This window comes from Falco naumanni, chromosome 2 (genome assembly GCF_017639655.2).
Source record: "Falco naumanni isolate bFalNau1 chromosome 2, bFalNau1.pat, whole genome shotgun sequence".
NCBI lineage: Eukaryota > Metazoa > Chordata > Aves > Falconiformes > Falconidae > Falco > Falco naumanni.
The window spans coordinates 4,569,726-4,584,376 of NC_054055.1; the positions used below are offsets into that span (position 1 = coordinate 4,569,726).

The 14,651-nt window shown below is 38.7% G+C and overlaps 1 protein-coding gene across 12 annotated transcripts in view; it reads left to right on the forward strand.

Annotated features, from left to right (window-relative positions):
• The window catches only part of EMSY (EMSY transcriptional repressor, BRCA2 interacting), a 39,372-nt gene extending 25,129 nt beyond the window's left edge, over window positions 1-14,243 (forward strand). For 4 of the 12 annotated variants that reach the window (XM_040583380.1, XM_040583378.1, XM_040583384.1 and 1 more), the window contains 10 exons: window positions 137-273; window positions 1,808-1,981; window positions 2,887-3,085; window positions 4,243-4,407; window positions 4,673-4,831; window positions 6,596-6,655; window positions 7,683-7,837; window positions 9,119-9,682; window positions 10,552-11,064; window positions 12,570-14,243. In XM_040583380.1, the coding sequence (XP_040439314.1) occupies window positions 137-273; window positions 1,808-1,981; window positions 2,887-3,085; window positions 4,243-4,407; window positions 4,673-4,831; window positions 6,596-6,655; window positions 7,683-7,837; window positions 9,119-9,682; window positions 10,552-11,064; window positions 12,570-12,764 (2,321 nt within the window). In that variant the 3' untranslated portion in view covers window positions 12,765-14,243. Of the gene's footprint in view, window positions 1-136; window positions 274-1,807; window positions 1,982-2,886; window positions 3,086-4,242; window positions 4,408-4,672; window positions 4,832-6,595; window positions 6,656-7,682; window positions 7,838-9,118; window positions 10,262-10,551; window positions 11,065-12,569 lie in introns of those variants that run through there. The other 8 variants (XM_040583382.1, XM_040583387.1, XM_040583383.1 and 5 more) reach the window with 7 other exon arrangements.
• The last annotated feature ends 408 nt before the right edge of the window (window positions 14,244-14,651 follow it).

Genomic DNA, 14,651 nt, shown 5'->3' on the forward strand with positions numbered 1-14,651 from the left:
TGTCGTTGTTGTGCTGTTAGATCTAAATACGCTGTTAGCTCTAAAAACGGTGATTCCTGTATAGCTCACCATCTTCTGTAGTGGTATATAAACATACGATTAACTACTCATTATTTCTTTTCCCACAAAAATTTAGGAACTACAACCAAGATCACTACAATTCCAATGACATCCAAACCCAATGTGATTGTTGTGCAAAAGACTACTGGAAAAGGAACTACAATTCAGGGGCTTCCAGGCAAAAATGTTGTTACAACGCTATTGAATGCTGGGGTAAGAGATTCAAGTCTCAAATTGATAGCCAAGTGACACGCTGTGTGCTGGCTGCTGCATTCATTCTGTTAAAGTCCCTATTAAAAGCAACCTGCGTGAGCTCCTTAACAGATAGAGCATGCCTTAATGTCAGGGATATTTGAAAAGCAGTTATGTTTTGTGGGTTATGAAAGTTGCTTAAAACAAGCTGTGAATGTTCTCAAAGTTAATGGAAGATAAAAAGATTTTTGAGCTTGCCTTTTTGCCATGGTTAATGATTTCGTAATCCTAAAAGGATTAAGCAGAAGAAAACTACTAGAGTCTTGCCTGCTTTGTGCTCCAGTGAGAACCATGGTCCTGTTACAAACTTGCATCTCCAGCTGTTTATCTTTTGGATGTAAAGGGCAGAAATAAACTGTCCTTCACAGTAAGAGTACCACCTTTTGATTTATGTGGTGTGTAACACTGTAGCATCCTGTACCTCAGTATTGTACAGCATTGAATTATTTTTTTGATAACTTGATTTTGGTCTTGCACGTCAGGTTTCCAGCTTCATCTAGGTTTACCTGTAAGTGCTAGTAAATAAATATGATGATCATGCTTTATATTCCTAGATAGAGTTGTGAGATTTAATGCATTAATCATGTAATCTTTAAAGGTCTACCTGAGTAGCAGAGCTGAGTAGGGAGGTTTGGGGGTTTTCCTAAACCTTTTAGGAATTTTTAAGATTGTGAACTTCCGTAGTTTACAAAACTTGAAGATGTATTTTCATGCAAGTGGAAATCCCTTGGTGTTACACAGTAGGAACCATCAGAATGTGATGATATTTCTGAAACAAGTATGGTTCATGGTTTTTCCCGCTACTTGATGGGAATTGGTAGGAGCACTGGAAGAACTGGCAACTAATGTTGTTTCTGGTTTATTACTATGCAGAGCTAAAAAAAAAAGCATGCTCAATGTCTTTGCTGCTCTTAAGCTGTCGGGGATCTAGTCATATGTCAGCGCTATTCCAAAGTCAAGTGTTCCCTGTGAAACAGCTGTGAATCTGCTTTGTTTTTTTTTTTCTTAGTTCAAAGAAGGTCCATTCATAATTAATGTCTTGGTCATGAGGATAATACAAAGATCTATAAATAACTTTTTTTTAGAATCCCAGTTAAAGTTTTGTAGATGTCTTGCCGAAGTTAGTGTTAATAGAAATAAGAGGTTTCAGAAAACATTTGTGAAGGATTTGAGGAAAGTTCCAACTTACGTGAATTCTTAGAAGCAACCTTGAAAAAACTTGTCAGTGTCTCTTAGTTACTGCTTTTTGTTCACCCCTTCAGAGCTGCTCAAAAGGTAAAGTAATGGAAAAGGGGATTTTGGTAGCTTTTCTATTTAAAGCTGTAGGGTTTTTTTGTTATTGGTCTTTAAATGTTTTTTGTATCAAGTAAGTCTAGTTGCAGCTGCAGCAGTGACTTCATGGTACACACACTTGTCTATAACTGTATTTTTTTAGAGACTGGGTCTTTCTGAAGAATTTCACCAAGTTAACCTGTAAACTTTGACTTCTCTGCAGGGGGAGAAAACTATTCAGGCAGTGCCAGCAGGAGCAAAACCTGCTATCATCACTGCCACAAGACCCATCACAAAAATGATTGTTACACAGCCAAAAGGAATAGGCTCCACGGTCCAGCCAGCCACCAAAATCATCCCAACTAAAATTGTTTATGGTCAGCAAGGGAAGACGCAGGTAACAGTGAGGACCCATTTTTCTTTTGAAATGTACCCCTAAATTTTAATGGGAAGTAAATAATTTTTCACTGTGGTGCCGTATTTGTTGCAGGAATAATATAAGTCTATGGGGAATAAGACTTGGGGTGTAATCAGTTGGCCTTGATTCTTATTTCTTGAGCGTGGTGTTTGGGTTTGTTACCTTTTTCTGAGCAAGCCAGAAGGATTTACTAAGTCTTTTACATAGCTGAAACTGTCTGGTTGTGTCTCTAGATGCCTGTTCAACTCCTACAGTTAATACTAGATCATGAGAAATAGACGCAGAGTGTGGACATAGGTCATCCATCAAATCTGAGGTTTTATTGAAGTTATTTTCTGGTTGATGTATGTTCAGGTTGTCCCTGCAACCATGTGTAGTAGGTGGGGCTGTATACAGAGAATCTGGCCTATTTCTGGATGCTCTCAGTTTCAGCTTTTTCTCTGGTTGCACTTAGTATTTAAAAGAGCTAAACTTATGTCACATACAATGTTTTGCGTGTCTTGATTGTTCAAGACTGTGTTTACAGTTGACTGTGGAGAAGTGCTTGTCCTTATCAGTTCAGTGCATGTTCCAGCTCACTTGTGTAGCTTTCTCTTGTCACACCATAGTTGTATCAGCCTTGAAAAATGGTTTAGTGGCTTTGTGTTAAGTACTCCAAATTACTGAGTGAGAAGTATATTCTTGTGCATTGCTATTTACTTGGGCTTTGTGGTTTAATAATCAGAGCTGCTGAATTTACAGGTAGACTTTTCATTTTCAGTAAATAGTGAATATTATGTAGGTCTTGCACATTGATCTGTTTGAATAGCACCCTGTATTCGTGATTGCTCAGATCTGTTTTCTTGAGCATGCTTACTGAACACAAAATTTGTCTTTCCAATTAGGTTCTCATAAAACCAAAGCCAGTGACATTTCAAGCAACAGTTGTGAGCGAACAAACTAGGCAATTGGTGACTGAAACGTTACAGCAGGCATCAAGGGTAGCAGAGACAGGAAACTCATCCCTCCCAGAAGTGAAAGAAGAACCGCAGACCTACACTGATAGCAGCTCTTCTTCTACAGAGTCTTCCCAGAGCTCCCAAGGTGTGTATTAGTGTTGCATAAAATACAAATGGACTGTCTCCCAAGCATGCTAGCTAGTTTCATATAACTCACTGCATCTCCTTTTAGCACGGCTTTTCACCCAGTCTGTTATAGTGAGTCACTGTTCACTTCCCTGATGGCTTTCTTTGTCTTTTATGAACTATTTACTGTATTGACTGCATTTCCTATGTGAAAAGTGGAGATAATGGTTTCTTGCTGGGTGCCAACTTGTTACAATGCTTGTGGCCTGCAGCCTATTCCCTCTTTGGGGAGTCTGACAGAGGTAGGCAGTGTAGCAGGTTTGGGGTTTTTTTGGCAGCTCATGCTCTGCCAACCCTTTTTCCTGAGAGTATTGAAGCTTCTGTCTGCTGCGTGACTGAAAGCTGTCATGTGACCACCGTAAATTTTGGTCCTTTTATAGGCACATGTGAGTGGATCAGGACATATATCAGACATGCAGTCCTGCTGCTGTGTCTTCAAGCCATGGTACGGATGCAGTTCTTTGTGTGGTAGAGGAGCGTAAATAATGGGGCATAAATAACACCCAGACTTCAGTCAGGAGTGGCCGTAGGGTGTATCGCTACATTAAATAAAACCAACTATGTCTCAGTGAAATGTGTGTACTTTACTACGTGTGTTTCAGCCACCTTTTCTATATAATTCTGTCATTCTTGGTCTATACTGCCATTTTAAGTAAATTTTTAAAAAGTTTTGAAGCTTCAACAAACCTATCAAAATTTAGGAGCTCTTAATTCAGAATGCTCAATACACGTTGATCGCCTGAACTGCTGAAATCCTCTGAAAAAAAAAAGAGTTCATTCCAAGGCAAATTCAGTATACAAGGAAACCTGCTTTAACTTTGATTGTTCAAACCAAAGCTTTTATGAACAGCTAAGATAGATAAGACCTTTTGGTTTTTTTGCTGGAAACTTCATAACATCAGCAGTGTTTTACTTCAATAGTTAATTGTAACAAAAACTAAAGTGTTGCAGAATGAGAATATGCATCCTTAGCAGTGTTCAAAATGCTAATGGATAATGAGTAGCTTGGTCTAATTTTGAACTATAGCCCTGCTTTCAAGCAAGGAGTTGGACAAGAGACCTCCAACCAAAATGGTTCTGCGATGACCTGATGTGCTTTCGTTCTTTTGCAAACAGATTCTCAGCCCGTAGTCCATGTGATTGCTTCAAGAAGTCAAGATTGGTCAGAACATGAAATTGCTGTGGACACAAGCCCTACGATAATTTACCAGGATGTATCCAGTGAATCTCAGTCAGCTACTTCCACGATAAAAGCTTTGCTGGAACTTCAGCAGACAACAGGTGTGAAAACACTTATGGTTGTTTAGGATAACTTTAAAGCTTATTACTTGCTTAGGCAGTGGTTTGTACTAAGTTTCATAATTGAAAAGCACCTATCTTGAGTCAGCTTGATTCTTTTCTTCTTATCCTGTAACAGTTTCTTTGAATATATTATATAATGTTCCCTGTCTATTTAATTAAACTTTTGCATTTATATTGGAGGTTTATTTTATTATGGAGGTTCATATATTGGAGGCTTATTTTATGCTTTGTTTTTCTTCTGAAGCAGTGAAGGAGAAGTTAGAATCGAAGCCAAGGCAGCCTACCATTGACTTGAGCCAAATGGCTGTCCCAATCCAGATGACCCAAGAAAAGAGGCATTCTCCAGAGAGTCCTTCAATTGCTGTAGTGGAGTCGGAACTGGTTGCTGAATATATCACAACTGGTAAGTGACTAAGGTGGTGTGATGGTGGGTTTGCAGTTCAAGCCTGGGATCTTAATTTTGAACTTTTCTTACAATGGGTTTCATGTTTATGTTTTCACTGTCATTTGCTGTAGAGGAAATGAGTTTTTTTCCACTCTTGAGACCATGTACAGGGGACAGAGATTGTATCTGCTTTTCTGGGGCGTAGTGGAGAATGTTTCTAGCTGAAACAAAGGGTTGTTGCTTCAAGATATCCTACTTGAACAGATCTTCTGTTCCCTGACCTGTCCCACTTGTCTTTTAAAGAAAACAGTAAGGAAAAAGAAAACTAAGAGTACAGGAACTGTATACTGGTTTTGTACATAACCGGGGGAGTCCAACTTTTGACTTTAACCCATGTTTGCAAAATGTTACTTGTTTACCAGGGCTGAGTGGTGTTTTTAAGCCAGGTGTGCATTTAGAGTGCTAATGTAGCCCCCAGTTTCTTCACTTTCTAGAAGGCTTTGAACTGAGAAATTTGCACGTTTTAAAGAAATTATTCAAACTGAAATTATGGTTGAGATTCAACTCTTTCGAAACTCTTGACTCTTCCTATCTGCTTGCCCATTTTGTGTAAGTCCTTGACTCCCTTGTCTCTCTGATGCTCCCTGCTACCTCAGAACACTAGCCACTTCCCACACATACATGAGAAGATCAAATTACCTATTTTCCATTTTAATTTCTTAAATCTACATTTTTGATCTACCTACTTTTTGGAAAATGAAATCAAAAATGTGTTTAAAATCCGCATTGGAAAAGAGGAATAAAGCTAGATTATATTGAATTGTGTAAGTACATATCTGTAACTCCAGTGTTTTTAGTGTTAAATGTCTTAAACAGTTACTTTAATTTTTCATTTACCTGCTCTGTATCTCCTCCCCTTGCTTCCATCCCTCATATGGTCTAAGTTTAAGTTGTGTGAAATTGAAGCAGGGAGGGATGTTATTTAAAAAAAGTAACAATAACACTTACTGTGTCTGGCTTCAATTGTGAATGTTTGAGTCACCTTCCCTTGGATCTCTTTTAAAACAAACTCAAAAGTACAATAAATAGTGTTAAAGTGATTTCCAGTTAAGTCAGTTATCTTCACTGACACAGACGCTGTGTGTTGAGCTTCTATTCAGGGTTCCAGTTTTTGCTGGCTCCTGCTGTAAAAGTTGATGTAAAATAGGGCCCTTTGCAAGGAGGATGTGAAATTGCAGTCAGTATCTTTATAGATTTAAGTCCTTTTCTGCCGCGTAGAAGCCACACAAAGTATGCAAGTTGAAAATTTCTTTGAGTTATGATTACTGTTTGAAATACTGGGATTTTTGTAAACCTCGAGTTGATATACAGGGATCTTCTAGAACAATGCAGGTTGCTGAGAGTTGACTAGCAGCAGTTTCTACTACAGTGCAAAATTGGTTATTTTGCTGTTAGATTTTTTTTTTTTTTTTTTTTTTGGTCCCTTCCCCCAGTTTCTGTGAATGCTGTCAGGGAATGCAGGTAATTGAGTGTTCCTTCTTGTTTTAATTTTTGCTTCTCAGGATTCATCAGTAATCCATGTAGCTATATTTTTCTGATAAAAATTCAGTAGTAAGATAGTAAACAGTCTATAATCTGTTGTGTAATCTCCTGCATTCATCTAGATCAAAGGATAAGGCACACTTTAATCTATATGGGAGCTGGGATTCAGCATGTGCTTCCTTGTGAGGTGAAGGGAGCGGTTCACACATCTTTGTGTCACCATTTTTTGTCTGTCTGCAGACTCAGGAAGACAACACTGTATTGGTTCACATTCGGAAGAATATCTACACAACCATATAGGTTAGAAACTTTATTTTTAAATGAAATTTTCAATTGTACAGGAATTGTTGGGGGATATCCATGACTGATCTGGCACAGTATGCAGGCTGGTATTGATATAATCAGACCCCTTTCTTGAAGTGGGAAAGTAAAACTATCATACTAGTTTAAAACATGACCTTTCTTTTAACTTTCAGGAGAGTCACTAGAAACTTCAAGTTAATGTTACAACTGAATTTAAACTTCACTTGTTCTCTTTCGTTATTAATTATTTTGTAAATAAAAAGTTAATAACATGCAAATATTTGCTTTAATTATGGACAGGCACAAAGTAATTGGATTCATGTCTTATCAGTGACTGCAATACAGAATGGTTTGTGGCTTTTTCTCCTCAGCAGATCATTTCTCTGTCAATCCACTATTTAATTACAGAGCCATCATCATAGCTCATGCTGGATCTGTTCTAAAAAGTGGCGTAAACCCATTACAAGGTCTCCATTTTTTGGTCTGTAATTTCTGATCAACCTTGCTTTCACAAAATTCAAACATTTTCTAATTGCTAATCTTTCAAATTTAGCCTGTGCTCTGGACAGTGTTTATTGCAGATTATCAGTGGTAGAAATTCAGTGAGCAAGGCTTGCTGTTCTTAATTGCAGTCAATTATGCAGGTAAAAACCTACAGTATTTAGCAGTGTAAAAACCACAGACTAACTTGTGGTCTGCAGTGCTGTATAAAGAACCCAGATGAAAACAAAGTATAAATTCTGCTTGCAAAGTTGGTGTGTTGGGAGAGGGAGGCCAGAAGATGTTTTTCATACTCGGATTACTTAGGAAAGAGAAACAAAAGCAAAACCCCTCAGTTACTACTTGAAGAGGCTTCTCAGAATAGATCTACGCTTTAAGGTTGAAGCTAGCATACAGTAAAAGATGTTTTTCATACTCAGATCTTTATTTCACCCGTGTATGCTTCCAGTTGCAGCTTAAATGCAAATAGTAGAAGTTACTGCAGTTAGTTCTGGAGAAGTGCCACTGACCTCTTTACTTTCAGTCAGTCATCGGTCCCAGCCCCACCAGCAGTCATCTCAGCCTCAGAGGACTCTGCTGCAGCACGTGGCTCAGTCGCAGACAGCAACGCAGACTTCTGTTGTGGTGAAATCTATCCCCACATCCTCCACTGGCGCAATTACCCATATCATGCAGCAGGTTGTACCCTTTCTTTTCCCAACAGTCTATAAACAGCAGTAGGTTGTATGTGTTACATAGGACCAGGGCTTGCTCTGAAGGAACATGTCATGTTGCTGCCACTGAAAATGCTAGGTGTAAGGGCAAGTTAATAACTTATTGCCTGTTTTTGGTGGTGAGGGTGGTGGGACAGAAGGAAAGCAGTTAATGAGATTGCTTAAGACTGTTAAGAGGTACTAACAGATACTGTGGAAAAGACAGTGCTTCCTAGATGAGTTCCTGCTCTCTGCATGTCATCTCTTCAACAGCAACAAGCTGCTATTCTCTATATGTTGCGTTGCAAGGGCCTAGGCTCTTTAGATTATGTTGGTGTTAGTGTAGGGAGAAGAGGGATGAAGCAGCATCTGGTCAGTACAGAGAGCACATGGTGTCTTTTTCATCTGAGGGCTTTAGTTTGTGGATAGGCAAACTTCTCTGAATCAAAAAGTAAGATCTTAGACTACTGTTGTAAGGATCCCAAACACTTCAAACAAATGGTGTAGCTTGTAGTGAAATCTTACTGAAGTCACTCCAATGCCTTTGTTCAAGACCTCCTCAGCTCTGCAGTGCTTTCACTTCTGGGAACTTCAGCTGTGGACCAGGACAGTACTGTGTTAGGGTTATAAACCCACTTCAGAGAGTGTATTTTCACAGGTGTTTGAGTAGGCTGCTGAGGCCATTTTTTAATACATTTGGACAATGGTATACAAAGCATAGAAATGCAGATGTCTTGCTCTCTCAAATCCATCACAAAATCAAACAATTTTTGTGCGGTTTCCAAGGAAAATTGCAATAAAATTTTGAGGAAGGAGAACAGAGGATCTTTTCTCAATCTCGGAATCCTCTCGAGGCAAAACAAGAACTTACTGTGCAGAAAGACTCTGGCTTTAACGAGGAGCTACTGGTTCAACTACCTGCTAATCCCTGCTGCTTCATATCCAATTATCATGCAACCTCAGGGGATCTGAACCTTAGTCTGACACGTGTGAGGGCTACATCATTGCCACTGAGGATTAGTTATGTGGTTAATGTCGCATAGATATATATGTACCACATTTTAACACGATAAAAAATAGCCATGGATTACTTACGTATTGTGGAATCTTCATGTAAGGGTACCTTTTAATATGTGAATTGGGAGTCTGTAATGGTAAAATAAATGAAAGTAGTCCAGTTGAAATATTAAAAGTTATTTTTTAGATTGTGTATTCTTATAATTTATATTTCTCTTTACTAACTTAACTCTAACTTCTTCTTCTTAAGGCCTTAAGCAGTCACACTGCATTTACCAAACACAGTGAGCAACTTGGAACTGAGGAAGGAGAAGTGGAAGAGATGGACACCTTAGATCCTCAGACTGGCTTGTTTTACAGATCTGCCCTGACACAATCGCAGGCACAAAAACAGCAAAAACTGAGTCAGCCGCAGCTGGAACAGACTCAACTGCAAGTGAAAACTCTGCAGTGTTTCCAGACTAAGCAGAAGCAGACAATCCACCTGCAGGCCGATCAAATCCAGCACAAACTCCCACAAATGCCCCAGCTTTCTATAAGGCATCAAAAGCTAACCCCCCTGCAGCAAGAGCAAGCACAGACCAAACCAGATGCACAGCACCCCCCACACCACATGATGGCCAAAGAAAGGCAACTCCCTACCTTAGTGGCACAGCCACAGCAAACTGTAGTACAGGTGCTTGCAGTAAAAACCACGCAGCAGCTGCCCAAACTGCAACAGGCACCAACGGCACAAAAAATCTACGTGCAACCCCAACCCCCCCAGAGTCAAATGCAGCTACCTGCCTCTTCAGAGAAACAGCCAGCAAGCCAGGTAACGGAATATTGATAGCATGCAAAATACACGTCGCATTTCAAGGAAAAAAAAAAAAAATCAAAACACCAACCCTGTCGCTGTAGCAGTGTTTTGTCCTGGCAAGAGAGAACTCCTCATTCCGCTGGTATTAATTACCCCATCAGAAGGTTGACACTAGGAAAGAGAAGCACATGTTCTAGGGGAAAAATCCATAGAGCTCACAAACGTATTTTGTTGGACAGTTTTTTTTGAATTTCTGCCACCACTGGTGCATGGAATTTATCCCTAACTATTTTCTTTTCATTTTTAGATATGACACATTATTAATTTCCGTTCCCGTAGCACTTTTTATTTCTGTGGAAATAAAGATGAATACACTGCAGTCTCCTAATGCTCTCTCCATTGTACGTCTTCCTTTGTAGTTTACATCTTCCTGAAGTTATATGGCTTTCATGTACAGGAGTAATTTGATTTTCCTTGGGAGGGAAAAAGGTAAAGACTGAGGAGCATGGAGGGGGGAAAAAAAAAAAAGTATTTTAACTAACTCCAGAAAAGTACAAGTAGGTTTGGGGTTTTTTAGCCCTTTCAGGAATTCATGTGAAAACAAGAGAGTTAACAAATGTTACATGGGGATGTAAATCCCAAAGGAAAACGAGGCTGCTGTGGTATTATACTGCTACAATCCTTATCTAGCAGCCTAAAAAGCTGCTTTTCCCTAGGCTTCAATTAACTGTTATCATATCATTGCTAATTCCTTTGTTAAAACACTGAGTTTCAACTGTCTTCCTAATAGCAAGTATGTTGTTTGTGCCATACTGCCTTGGAAATATTGATTAGCTTTTCAATAAATCTAGCTGTAACATGCACAACAAAAATTTGATTTTCAGGTGCAGCATCCAATTATAACGCAAGGATCCACTGTTACAAAGATAACTTTTGAGGGGCATCAGCCTCCTTCTGTTTCAAAGGTAGCAGGTGGCAGTTCTGTGCCCAAACTGGCATTGCCAGTTACCAGCTTATTTCCCATGCAGGCATCTGTGAAGACAGCACTAGCAGATATTGTGAGAGTGTCTATGGTGGAAGCTCAGATTGATGCAAATGTAGAACATGCAATAGTGGATCCCCCAAACAAGGCCATGTCCACTAGTAAACTTGCTAGCGAAGCAGAGTCGTCACCTTGTACCCAGGTGCCGAGGGTGACTGCAGTAGGGATGACGGCAACTTCCACCCCCCAGCAACAGACATGTACAGAATCCAGTTCAAGTCCTCCTGCTGTTGGTCCTACTTTAACAGAGAGGAAACTCGATGCACAAGGAATGTCTACAACAAACCAGTTTATACAAATTCAGAATATATCACAAAAGAAAGCTGAAGAGATTTCATCAGAAATTGTTATCCAGGTAAGAGAAGATCAGAGCAAATAAGGCAAAGGTTGAACAGAGCAAATTCGTGTCTAATGTGATGATAGCAACTGAACAATGTTCGAGTATTTTTGTTTTCCTTACCCAGTTTTTGGTTCTTTTTTTCTACTCTTATGCTTGTAATGGATTACTACAAAGTGTGTAATAATTCTTAAACTGAGCTCGAGTTTGTTTAGCACTGTATCATTCACTGTGTCTTCGGTGTCTGCCTTTCTTTTTCCGTTAAGAAAATAAACCAAGCTCATCTAATTTTACAAAGTACTTTTATTTGAAACTCTTTAAAATGTGACCTTCAACACTTACTATGGAACAATGATTAGAAATTTGTATAGTGGCTATTAGTGTTACTTCTGAATATAAGTTAGCGCAAAAAATGGAGTAGTGGGGTTCTGCTTACTGGGAAAGTTCAGTAAATAAAGTCTGGATTCAGAAGAAAGCTTGCTAACTTCACTTATAACCAGTCTTGCCACTTCTGAGATAAAATTACTTGATCTCTAGCCCAATGCATTGAGTCATTGCCTAACTGATGATTGGTACCTTCATTGATGCTGCTGTCTTAAATATGACATTTGATGATTTAATACGTGGTCAGAATATCAACTGAGGAAGTATTTAAGTCATCAGAGGACTCATAGTGGTATAACATAGATCTTTGTGGGCTAGTTGGCATGGTGTATGTTCACACAAATGGTAGTGTGGACTGAAATGGTTTTATTACATATCATATTTGTGTTTCAGTGAAAATGCTTCTGAAGTGGAAAATAATCCGTATACAGAGCTTTCAAATTTTTCATGCTACTTTGTAAAATCTTCATTGCATCAGACTTCGCTTTTGTAGAAATCATCATTTTTGTACTCATTTTTAGTCCTCATTCCCCTAAATAGACAAAGGTAGATTGCTGTTTTACTTCAAATCTGTGTATTTTGAGAATCTGTATTGTTTGTCATTGTGGCATGTTTCAAACGAGCTGTTTCAAAAGTAAAATACTGCCCAGAATGTGAGTTCTATAAAGTTGCAGATTTAGTTCCTAGAACGTGTGAAAGTGTAAGCAGAAATCAATAGCTTGGACACATTGCCTCTGTGCTGCTGCAGCTCTGAGCAGGGCCAGAGTTTCTATGTCTTGTCTGAAAAAGATTGAGAAAAAATAAGGCTGAAGAAAGTATTTTCTCTGCTTTGCATTTGAGGAGTGGTGGGCACTGGTGGTGTAGCTGTTTGGTTATACTGTCACAGACCTTTAGTGAAGATCCAAGGCCAAGATCAGCGTGTTAAGAGCAAGATTACTAAAATTTTATCTTTCACAACCTGATCTGGTGAAAGGATGCTTTGAAGTTTTAGCTTGAACATAGTCACATGCAGCGGGCCTTAGCTGGGGAAAACTGCTCTTGAACACAATAAACCTTTTCCATAAGTACCTGCACTTGTGCAGATGCCTTTCCCTGTGAAAACAGTGCGTGTTAAAACTTAAATATTTTCTTTCTTTCAGACTATCCCTCACTATTCCATCCCTTGTCACTCCAGCTCCAATGTGGTAGTGGAACCCAGTGGGCTCCTGGAGCTCAACAACTTCACCAGTCAGCGCCTCGACGATGAGGAGACAGCAATGGAGCAAGACGTGGACAGTAGCACTGAGGATGGCACTGAGCCCAGCCCCTCTCGAAGTTCTGCTGAACAATCCTAAGGAATTGGGACACTGGAGTGCACTTTAAAATATCTTGGGATTTTGAGTATCCAAGATACCCTTGTATTGTGATGTCTTAGAGCACTTTGCCTATTAGAGTTGTTCATTGGACCCTTGAAGCATCAGTGTGTTTTAACAAGATGGTATTGCAAAAGCTGCATCTTAAAAATTGTTCCCAAAAAAAAGAAAAAGTTACCAAGATTTAGTAAACCTGTGACAGTGGAATGTACTCCTGTTAAAAGGCAAATCTGCAGCGAATTCTACAGCTCGTGCTATTGAAGCCGTTGCCCAGATACTGAAATAGATTTCAGTGAAAAGGGATTGTTACTTTGCTGTGTCTTTTTGTTAGCTGTTGAGCCAAACAACCGTCAAAAAAAGAGGATGTTTAATAAATATTTGTATTTTTAAATAGCATGTGAGAGAAAAAGTGTCTCTGACAGTGCTGAAAAAGCCCCAGGAATTTTGGAATTGGTTAGCTTTCTTCCACTTGTGCTCACTTAGAGTTAAGATTTTTTTGTAAACCTAAAAATATAGTTTATATTTTTTCAGTTCCTGTTGGTGAATGGTTAATAAGCAAAATCACTAACTGGAAGCAAAGTGGATTTGCTAGTGGGTTTTTTTTTCATGCTTTAAAAGAAGGGTAACGGTCTGTGAGGCATTTCTTTGTGCCATAAGCACACAAAGTGCTCATATACGCTAGTTGATCTTTGATTATTTATTTGAATATAAAATTCAAAGTGAGGCCAAGTTGTTTAGAAAGTTCCTGTGAAACAGGCAGGTGAGTTAATTCTAGTACAAACAGGGTGTGGGGGGTTGTATTTTGCTATAAATCAATTTTTCAAAATTGGGGATAAATGGTTCAGCATCTTTCCAAGTTGAACCTCTGAATTTAGAAGTGAGCTAAGGCTTTTAAAATCTGTATTTTACTCTTACATGCTGTTTTTAAAGTGACCATTTTGGTAGTTTAAAAGCTTAAATCAGTATACAGTGGTAGGTTTCAGAAATTAGCCTTATGACTTGGCTTGTTGAAGCAATACATTGGGTTTTTGTGATAGTTACAAGCCACAGAGAGGGGGTTGCGTTCAGATGGGATGAGAGAACCAGTTTTAATACATTCTGCTAATGAGACAATACTTTTTTTCCCAAATGTATATAAACCCACGTTTTTAACTGTTTTGTATAGATTTCATTATAAATAACTAAGCATTTTAAGACTTTGACATATCATTTAATTGTATATACATCTATCAGCCTAACTGCCCACTTTTTGGTGCTGAAGTACTACTGTAAGTAGATTCCATCCAAAGTCTAATACAGCTTTTTGCGTCAGTCTTTTTTAAGTTATGATTTTACTGTTGATATTGTAGTTAAGATTAAATTCCAATAGGGTAACTCAAACTAAAAATACAAAACCTAAAAAACTCACTTACCTTACTTGTCCTGAGTATCCACCCGTGTAAGAACATGCAGTAACCCCAAGATGGTGCTGTTGTTTTTTCATGTAACTTCAGTTATTTTATAATTTCAGTCCTTATGACTTTCATACACTTTTTATTCCTTCTGTTTCCTTTTCCATCAGCCTTAGTTCCAAAATAATGTAGCTTATTATGGTGGAGAAGTGTCCTGATAAATTCAGTGTGCAAATGCCAGAATAGTGGGTTAGGAAACTAACTTTTTGCATTACCTTTACATTGGAATAGGTATTGATTTGGTTTCTGCTGTACTGAGTGCTCAGGATGGAAGAGAATAATATATATGAAATGAAGCATACCATATTTTTTTCCCGTAGTGGGGGGAGGGGAAAAAAAAAAAGCCTACCACTATGCCATTCTAGATAGTTCAGGTTTTGATAGTTGTTTGGGAGCTTCTGCTCTTGCTTTAGTGAAA